Source organism: Dipodomys merriami, unplaced genomic scaffold, assembly GCF_024711535.1.
Source record: "Dipodomys merriami isolate MVZ:Mamm:240054 unplaced genomic scaffold, mDipMer1.0.p SCAF_97, whole genome shotgun sequence".
Classification (NCBI taxonomy): Eukaryota; Metazoa; Chordata; class Mammalia; order Rodentia; family Heteromyidae; genus Dipodomys; species Dipodomys merriami.
This window is the reverse complement of record NW_027206590.1, coordinates 4,733,748-4,743,892: the sequence shown is the minus strand read 5'-3', so window position 1 is coordinate 4,743,892 and position 10,145 is coordinate 4,733,748. Positions and strand designations below refer to the sequence as shown.

The 10,145-nt window shown below is 51.6% G+C and overlaps 1 protein-coding gene across 1 annotated transcript; it reads right to left on the bottom strand.

Moving 5' to 3' along the window:
- Window positions 1-297: 297 nt before the first annotated feature.
- Window positions 298-8,322, bottom strand: LOC138821945 (apolipoprotein L3-like). The gene is made up of 4 exons (XM_070014381.1): window positions 8,245-8,322; window positions 6,144-6,221; window positions 5,301-5,427; window positions 298-3,859 (listed from the first exon to the last, which is right to left on the bottom strand). The coding sequence occupies exons 2-4, from the start codon at window positions 6,205-6,207 to the stop codon at window positions 3,025-3,027; spliced, it is 1,026 nt and encodes a 341-aa protein (XP_069870482.1). The 5' UTR covers window positions 6,208-6,221; window positions 8,245-8,322; the 3' UTR covers window positions 298-3,024.
- Between the last annotated feature and the right edge of the window lie 1,823 nt (window positions 8,323-10,145).

Below are 10,145 nucleotides of genomic sequence, written 5' to 3'. Positions count from 1 at the left end.
TGGACCCCTGCTCTTTCTGTCTGTCCACCCTCCTTCCTCTCCGAGTTGGCTCATGGTCCTCATGTCTCAGAATCTCAAAATGTCACTCTGTCTCTGGATTCATGCCTCCTTCAAAGCAAGAAACAAGGAGAAACAACTCTCCTGTCACACCTGTCTTGAATAGCAAAAGCCCCTAGAAACCCATTGGCATAGTGCCCTTGTCTTTCATTGGTCAGGACTGGGTCACATGGTCACTATGTTACTGAATCCAGTTAACAAGTTCTTTTCCTGGAAAATCCAGCATCCGCGACAAGAGTATTTTGGGAATGAAGGGCTTTATTCAAAAGTCAAAGAGTGGAGAAGGAAATCAATGTCTCAACCCCACAAGGGCCAAGGAATCAGATATAGAACAGGAATAATGGGGAGAAATATGGGCTAATAGGAGGGAGAAATATTCATGTTCTTTCTGAGAAGAGACTGGGGTCTTGTAGGAACATGGGTGTCACGTCTTTTTGCTCCTTGAAGGCTTGGCTTGAACCCAGTCTGGGCAAGAGAGTCTGTGACACTCTTATCTCCAGTTGACCACCAAAAAGCCAGAAGTGGAACTGTGGCTCAAGTGGTAGGGTACTAACCATGAGCAAAAAAGCTCAGGGACAGCACCCAGGCCTCCAGTTCAAGCCTCACAAACGACAAAAAAAAGAAAGAAGGAAAGAAGGAAAGAAAGAAAGAAAGGAAGGAAGGAAGGAAGAAAGGAAGGAAGGAAGGAAGGAAGAAAGAAAGAAAGAAAGAAAGAAAGAAAGAAAGAAAGAAAGAAAGAAAGAAAGAAAGAAAAGGAAAAAGGGTGAGAAAACTCTCTGCAGAAGAGACATTCAAGCTAGGACTTGAAGGTCCACTAAGGACCGAAAGAGATTGGAGCAGAAAATGGCCCAAGCTGTTCCAAGCAGCCTAAGAACGGCCTGTGATTGGGGAGGCCAGAAGGAGACAGGAACAGAATGTGGACACAGACCAGTTGGAGGCAGAATAGAAAATAATCTGTCTTCAGCGCCAGTCACTCCCAGGTCCCAGGTCCAAATGTGTGCTGGATCCCCCAGTGGGGACTGCAGGAGGAGATCTGGAAACCTTGCTCATTGCCAGCAGCCTCATCTGGGAAGGAAGGTAAGGCAGCACTGTTGGCACAGGTATCCACCTTAGCGCTGAGCATCTGCGGGCCCCGGGGACCTTCAGAGGCTGCAGCCAGCAAAGCAGCTGCTTCGACATCAGCGGTAACAAAGGATGTGTGTGCGAGGCCTGAAGCAGGGAGGAATAAATGACTGGTCTCCAAGGCAGGAGCAGAAGAGGGGTTAGCTAAAAACACCCCAGAAACACTACCTTGCTTCTCCCCAAACCATGACATGAATTGTATAGGTTCTGGAAACCAATGGAGCAGGACAGACTAAGCTTCCAGTGCATCCCGGGGGACCATCCTGCAGCCATATCTAAGCCCCTGGATGTTCCAGCCACTGTGGAGCCAGCATAGGCTCCGCTCCGCACTGTCTTCATTGAGCTGTCAGCATTAGCTTTCCTGCTGGCCTTCTTTCATTGGTGGCATTAGAGACCTCTTCTTCTCTAGGCTCAACTTTTCTTTCCCCAAATAATCCCAAGTCTTGAAGCCAGGCCATGGTTGTGAACCCAAAGTCAAAGGGATCTCTTTGTCCTCGGCTCTGGGTCCTTGAGATGGAAGGCTCTTGGGGAGATGCTCAGGAAGCACCACTGAAGAATGAAAAGTATGGAGTCGCATCTGTGCCGATGTCACACCATTGTCTTTCCACGTGTGAGCGGAAGGACATTCAGAGAAAGAAAGATGGTGCGGCCTGGCCTGGGAGCTCTGATGGCCTAGCAAGGTGCTGGGAAACCTCAAGGACTTGGCTTCTGGTTAAAGGTTTAAACTCTGCTGCAGGGGAAAGAGATCTGAGAGATGACCGCCACGGGCTGCGCTTGGTTTATAATGCTTAAAGAATAAACACCGGCCAATTTGTGCTGTTCCCCCAAATGCTGCCATGGATTTTCTGTATTGGTGACCTAGGAAAGATTGAGAGCCTAAGTCTGTACTTTTGTGCACTTAAATTTTTTTTCAATGCAGTAAAACAACAAAACTAGAAGTTTCTAAACAGCTACTGTTGTACTTCTTTCTATTATCCTCATCCTTTCTCTCTTTTTGTCCAAGACCAAACTTGCTATCTGATATTTTTGCTCATTAGCTGGTGCTCTACCACCTGAACCACACTTCCAACCTCTCCTCCTCCTTCTTGGTCACAGGAGCATCTTCTGAGTTTTGGTGGGGCTGGAGGCTGCCCAGCTTCTGTGCCCTTCTTCCTGACTTCTGCCTGTGGAAGGTGACAGATGAGGTCAGGAGTAGAAGAGAACCCCACCGCCATAGTTGGAAGCTGTGGGGGTGTGGATGAGGAATTCTGGATGTTCATCCTCCATCATTACAGTCACAGTACCAGGATTATTGGGTAAGATTTTCCCACCCGAGTCCAGAGGGGCATTCAACTTTGAGCATAGTGGAACTTCACCTATTTCCCACAAGTGTAGGAAAGGCTGCTTTAACACAGCTATGGCGGCAGTTAACTTGAATAGGGAGCTGTTGGGCAGAGTCCCAGTGATAGACAAAGAATAGTTCTGCTCTAGAGATTGCTAACTCCTAAAGGTTACCCAGCTATGCCTTCCCAGAACCCAGCATGGAGAAGTTTACGTGCATCCAACAACTGGTAGCATATGATGAGTTTATTGATTGCGATCATGCCCCTGAGGCCCCCAGAGCCCCACAGTACACAGATAGGGTAAAGGCAGTCTGTGTTTTCATGAGAGTTGCAAAGAGAAAGTCCAGCAGAGCATTTTAGAATGGAGTTTGGAGGCATAGAAATAGCCAGATGCTACGTCTCAGGAATCCCCCAAGGAGGTTGTGTGAAGGTTTGTGGAGCACACAAAGGCTGGGGCACCAAGGTGAAGGAAGTCTCCCTGGGTGTGGCTCTGTGGTGACAGGGCTTAGGAAGGTGGCATCTCCTACTGAGCCTTGTAGACCCTGACAAGCAACATCAACTTGTTCTCCAGCTCCTGAGCTACCCGGCGCAGCTCTGTGGCCAACTCTGACTCTGCCCCCTGAGATAAATGCTGTGAATCTTGCACAAGACTGGTCACATCTAACCCAAGTAAGATCCCTGTGGAGACTCCCCCCAAGACTCGGGTTATTCTGCTCATTGACCGTGCAGTGCCCTGAAAGGCTCTCTCCACATTCTCAAAGGCGTTTGAAGATCCCACCCTGTTCAATCGGCCCTCCAACTCATGTGGTAGATGAGGGTTGGTTCTGGACCCTCTTAAGGTAGAGACATATGGCCCCAGCTCTCTCAGGCACTGGATGAACTCATCCATTGCCAATGAACCTTTAAGTGCAAACCTAACACACATCCCTGATAATTCCTTTAATCTACCCATGCTTGTGGACAACAGCTTCATGGCTTCATCTTTGGCTGAAGACATTTTACTCCCATCTACAATGCTGGTGGCAGCACTGGTCACAGAAGATGCTGTTCCCAGCCCGATCCCACCTGCCACGAGTGCCATACTGAGTCCTCCTGTGAAAGGTGCCAGAAGAAGACCACCGAGGGCCATGAGCCCAGAGGCAACACCAGTGGAGTCGGCCACCACGTGGGAGATGGTGCAGTCCTTGTGCACCTTGCTGACCTCATCTGCCAGGGCCCGGAGCCTCCTGATGTGCCCCTCAACCTCTGTTTTCATCTGAGGAAACTTCTGCAAGAAGATCTTCCTATCCTGCTGGTCTTTCCAGATCATGTCTGCTGTAACATTCTTCAGACCCTCTCTCAGAGCCCCTGCCTCCTCCCTGCAAAAGTCAATGTCACGGGATGGAGAGCATCAGTTTGTTTTGCTACAAAATGGATTCCGTAACTTCTTTCCTGCACAAGTCACAATGCTTTCACTAGACTGAAACAAGGCTTACTAGGATGAAACAGATATTCAGTATTGCTCTTTCAAAGATGAACGAGTTTAGTAGGTCCCAGATGCTCTGTGGTCTATACTCAATAAGGGTCAAAGAGTAAAAGGCAACTTAGGATATTCTTTCATGAAGGGCATTTGAGAGAAACCTCCCTCTCAAGATAAATGCTTGACAGCCAAGGCCTCTGCCAGTAGGAGGCTCTGACATTGAACAAAGAGCCTTACATGCTAGAAGACCAGTGTGTTAAACCACCAGCCTTACCAAAGCCTTCCCTGGCTGCTCAGTGTCTGGAAAAGGATCTGCAGACTCCTGGGAAGTCCTGCCAGCCAGGAGTGGCTGTGTTAGCCTGCAGACTTTGGCTACAAGGCCATACAGGTGGAACATTTCTGATTCAAAATCTCCAATTCCAAAATGCCTCCAATGGTGAACCCATAACTTTTGAGTTCTGGGGATTGGACTCAGGCCTTGCAGGTCAAATCCTCTCCCACATGAACTGTGCAAGCTCCGGTCCATGAGCCTTTTGTTTTTGATTCAGGTGAGACCCTGTACAAACTTTGTCTTACCCCAGCTCAGTCCTGAATGTGTGCTGAGGGCCTGTTATTACTGCTGATCACCTACATCCTCTTCTCCAGAAACTGGGATGGGCTGCCATCTCCTGACCCCAAATCTGAAATCCTCTCATCACTACCATGGAGCCAGACATGGCAAGTCCTACACCTGACCTGAGCAGAGAGATTGTCATAAAATAGCCTATGGAATCACCTGCAGGTGGTGTGTCATGTATAAAAAATAAATCTGTTATGAATTTCACATCAAGTGCAGACCCTATCCCCGAGCTATTTCATTACATATCTGTACATGTGTCAAAATCCAAAAGAAAATAACCAGAACCCATTTGGCCTCACTGATTCTGGGTAAAGAATGCCAGGCCCTGGCAGTGTAAGGGTGATGTGGGGTGGGTGCTTTGGCATCATTTCTGACCTCTAGAGGCACTAGAGAGTAAAGGCTCTGAGCTCTGGGAGGGAGGGAGGCTGCAGGGTAGACAGGAGGCAGGGTGTGATTAAGCCTCATGATGGAATCTGGGTTGTCATCCTGACTGGCTGGAGATGCGCCTGGGAACTTGATGATAAAGCACAGCTATGCCTGTGCCCCACGGCGAGTCTCCAGAGATGACTGGCCTCTGGGCCAGTAACCTGGGGGAGGAGGGCCACACGGAGGAGCTGGACACCATGCAATGGGTGCGGGTAGGGGAGAGTGGGATAGGGGAGATAGGGAGGGGGTGGGGAGAAGACAAGGGGGAGAAGAGGGAAGTCCTACTGCAGGTCACCTGGACAGTCCAGCTGCAGCCACAAACACCTCCCAGATTTGGTCTTCAGTCACCAGGAGGCTGGCATGCTCAGGGCCCAGTTGGTCCACAAGAAAATCAGTGACATTCCCAATGAATTGTCTGGCATCTATTTGAGGAGGATAAAGAGAAGGTCAGAGGACAGGGTGGAGTTCAGGGGTGTAGGAAGTCACCCTGTGTGGACCTGTCCCATGGGAGACTATGCATGGAACTGAGCCCCGCCCTCCAGTTCACAGGAAAAGTCCTAACCCCAGTGACTGTGTGTGGACACAGGTCCCTTAAGGAAGTGCAGGAATTAAGACGAATCAAAGCTGAGCCTGGTGGCACACGTCTGTAACCCAGCTGCTTTGGAGTCTGAGACAGAATCACAGTGTGAGGTCAGCCTGAGCAAGAAAATCAGCCAGATCTCATCTCAACAAACACATGAGGCCTAGTGGTGCAGGCCTGCGCTCCGCTGGGACTCAGGCAGAAAGCCATGGTCTCACGCTGGTCTCTGGAAGAAGCAGGAGACCCTGTGCAGGAATGGACAGCTGGACATCAGTTTTGACATCGCTGAAGGGACACTTCACATGCTGTGCAGTCTGCATTGGAACGCTCCCCGAGCCCTGAGGGGCTGGATGATGTGAGGATCACGCGTGCGTGCTGTGGAGTGATCTGGTGGTGCAGAGAGCAGCGTCCTGCGGAGGGCGGAGGCTCTGGGACAGCCGTGGGGGTGGGCGTGGCACTGCTGAGCCTTGGCTCAGGGACCTGGCTCCGGCTGATTGGAGCTGCCCCTCAGGGCCAGGCCTCCAGTAGGAGGCAGACAGAGAAGAGGACCATGATTACCTGGGGAGGTGGCCAGATGCTTCACGCCAGCTGAGGTGACTCTGAAAAAACTTCTGAAACTCATGGTTGTTTTCCAAGCTGCAGAAGGAGAAAACACAGTGTGGATGGACTGAGGAAGCTCCAGACAAGGTGGCAGCAGGGGCCAGTCTCCTTGGCTTCCCTCCAGGGTACCAGGACACAACCCACCCTGGCCCTCTTCCCCTGTGCTCCGTGGCTATGGATAGAAAGTTAGTCATCTTGTTCCAGCTCCTTCTGCCCTGAGCACAGCCAAGGCAGAGGCCTCCTGTCCTCCTAGAGACAATGGATGAGGACACAGCATGGAGAAAGACAGAATCTGCACAGAAGGAAGGGTGGAGGAATGGCCAGCAGACACCTGGGGCAGGGAACATGCATGGGAAGCCATGACAGTAGCTAGTATGGACTGGGTGTGGCTGTCACACAGGCCTCTTCCTTGCCCCACCTGAAGTGACCACACAGACAGAGAAGAGGACCTGGGGTTCCTTGCAGTGTGGAGGGAAGGAGCACAATGCCCACCTCCCCCAGGTGCACAAGGCTGAACCCGCACCGGGTGGTTCTGACACAAGTCCTGTGTTGGGCAGCCTGTGCTCTGGCCTCTTCAGTGTAGATCTAGGTGGGCGTGTTTTGCATGTGTGTGTAAGTTCCTAGGGGAGGCGCCCGACTTCTCCACGGTGCTGAGACAGGGCTTGGCCCAAGTCCATCCTGCAGCCCTGACCCTTTTCATGTGAGAAGAAAAGAGACAAAGCACAAGAGAACATTTCCCAGACCATAGGATCCAGCTAGTCTGATGAGGGTTTTAGCTAGGAAAAAGCCTTCCCCCCAGTGCCCAGGCTAACACCAGGGCCAGAGCTCAGCCCAGCCCCCATCCTTCCTACCTCTCCCCCCACTCCCCTGCTTACTGGAACTGCCACTCCCCACCTCCCACCACCCCAGAGATGGACCAAACATGGCAGGATCCTCACTCCATCCACCAGTAAAGACACAAAGCGACTCAAGATGGGAAGTGACTTCCCTAGTGAGACACAGCTCTGCAGAGCGGCGTGGAGTTGAGCACCGGCCTCTGACTCTGAATTGAAGCAAAATATGTTAGTATAAACATCCAGAAGGTCCAGGGCTGGGAAGGTGGCTTAGTGGTAGAGTGCTCGCCTAGCATGCATGAAACCCTACGTTTGATTCCAAAGAACCACATACACAGAAAAAGCAGGAAGTGGTGCCGTGGCTCAAGTGGTAGAGTGCTAGCCTGCAGCACAGAGGCTCAGGGATAGATCCCAGGCCCTGAATTCAAGCCCCAGGACTAGGGGGAAAAATCCAGAAGTTTCTAGGATTTTTCCTCTGCCTCCACACACTCAGGGGTCCGCTACACAGAGCCAGAGTCAGGCCTTCGATTGTAAGACTGCGAACCAGGATGGTGCTGGGCATGCGGTCCCCAGACCTGGTCACCTTGGCATCTGGACACACGGATGCCCCATCCTCTTCCTCCATCTCCCACAGGCAGAGCCAGGCCATCTGCCCGCTCTGCCTCCTTCCCAGGACTCTGGGCAAGCCAGTCCCTTCCTGGGGCCTCAGTCTCCCCACAGGTTCTGGCACAGTCTCCATGTTCAAGGGCAGATTGAGTGGAAAACCTCTGGGTTCCTTGATTCTCATAAGCAAATGTTCACCTCCCTCAGGGCTTAACAGCAGCACCCACCGCCAGCTCCAGGGTGGCCAGAACACCAGGACTACTAGGTGCTGGGTCCCCTGATCTTCTCTACCTCCTCTGTGTCCTCCATTTTCCAAAATGGCAGCACCACAGCAGTCACCTTTCCTCTCAGCCCTGCTGGCCATGTGCCAGCTCACCTGCAGCCCTCTCATCCTGGGGACCTTTGTGAACTCACCTGAGCAGTTCCTGCTGATGCTCTGTTTAAGAAACCATGGGGAGGGAGGAGCAGGCAGACACACCCTGTGGGTGGATCTGGACTTTGCTATTGCCCCACAGTGTGACCTGGGGCTGACTGCCTGACTTCTCTGAGCTTATCTATAAAATGGAGAGCCATTTTGGAGATGGTGAGGAATTGGATGGGGAGAGCAGTCATGCCCAACTCACCACAGAATCTTCCTCTGGTGGGTTTGCTGGTCCTTGACTGTGTGCATCCAGTTGTGCCTCTGAGACACAAGAATACAGACTCGGGCTATATATATTCAGGCACTAGAAAAGGAAAGTGAAATTGAAAGTTCTGGATTCCAGGAAGCATGATTAATCAGACAGCATACCAAATATGTGCTTAAGGTCTGATCACCTTTCCTTATTGACTCTCTCAGAGGAATGACTTTAGACTAGAGAACTGGCTTCCATGGTAAAGCCTCTGACTTCCAAGCACAAAGCCCTAAATTCAAACTCCAATACCACCTGACAGAGAGAGACAGAGAGAGAGAGAGAGAGAGAGAGAGAGACAGAGAGACAGAGAGACAGAGAGACAGAGAGACAGAGAGACAGAGACAGAGACAGAGACAGAGACAGAGAGAAAGAGAGAAAGAGAGAAAGAGAGAGAAAGAGAAAGAGAGAGATAGAGACAGAGAGAGACCATCTCCCTAGTGTGTCTCCATGGTCTTAAGGAGAAAAGCTGTGCCACAGAAATACAATGGACTTCCCGTGGAGACTGGGCTTAGATTCAGCCCCTCACCCCTGCACAACCCCCTCCCCATTCTCCCTCCATCTCCCCGCATCCTGCATGTTCACTGCAGGCTCATTGCTGGGCTGTGGCTGGGCGTCCTGTCCACACAGCTTTTAGACAGTGGCCTGCATGGCTTCCTCTGCCAGGATCTCCATGCCTTGCTTCCTGGCTGAACCCCACCAGCTTCACCCCCCCCCCCCGCAGGTCACCAGAGGCCACTGACCCTGCTCAGCCTCTATGGCACCTGGTCAAGAGGGGACAAAGTCCACAGCAGCTCCAAAACTTCTGAGCCCCACAGCTGCCTTCCTGGCAGAGGAGCTGCAGTTGGGGCTGGACTCTGGAGGTCAGCCTGACGCCTCTGATGGGGCCTTTCCCATCCTGAGATCGCCATCTTAGACAAGGCTGTATGGCGGCACTTTCAGTCACCTGCTTTGAGCTTTGAGGTAAGATGGTGGGTGGCCTAGAACTCTCAAAGTTCTCAGTGGGCCTCCTTCCCTACTTGATTGGAGTTTTATAATCATTCCTAACTATCACCTTTTCTCCCTGTGTTTCACACTGCCATAAAACACTGTACATATCTGTGGAGTGTGAGCTCTGATGCTCCAGGTGAGGAAGCCGAGGCCATGGTAGATACAGAGGCCTTCACCTGAAAACTCACAGGAGGAGCCAAGACTCCAGTTTGAGCTTTTGATACCAGACCACGGGTCCTTGCTAAGGCTACTGCTTGGTCATTTTTCCTCCTGGACTTCCCTCCTCCATTCTTCCCCCTGGGATCAGCATGGGTTTATCTGCACAGCCAGAGAGCCATGCTGAGATGCAGATCGGGTGATTGTGCACAGGAGCCGCGCTTCTGCAGGGTGAGGACCCCATGCTCAATCCCTGAATGCTGAATCCCTGGAACATTCAGAGACTCTTGAGCACAGTGTCAGTTGCAGTGACCCAGAACAAGGCTGCAGACTGGACCTGAGGATGGAAGCGAGGTCTCTGAGCACAGATGCCAGCACAGATGGTCCCCCAGGAGATCAGATGGCTTGTTCTAGAACAGCTCAGCCTGCCTACAACATTGCAAGTCACAAGGATGTCTTCAGCGCCATATTGGGTCTTGAGCAAAGTCTCTGATCATGGGCCATGTTGATTTCCTGACTAGGGGATCCTAATCCATAGGAAAGCAGCCCTGAAACTGCTTTGGAAGGTTCTAGAAGAGAGTAGCAGCACCTGGTGGAAAATGGAGGCTCAGCATCCTTCCCTCCTACCCTTGAGGAGTGCAGAGCTCACTCTGGGCGCAGTCATCTGCTCTCCATCAGTCGATGTCGACTGAAGATGGCCACCGCAG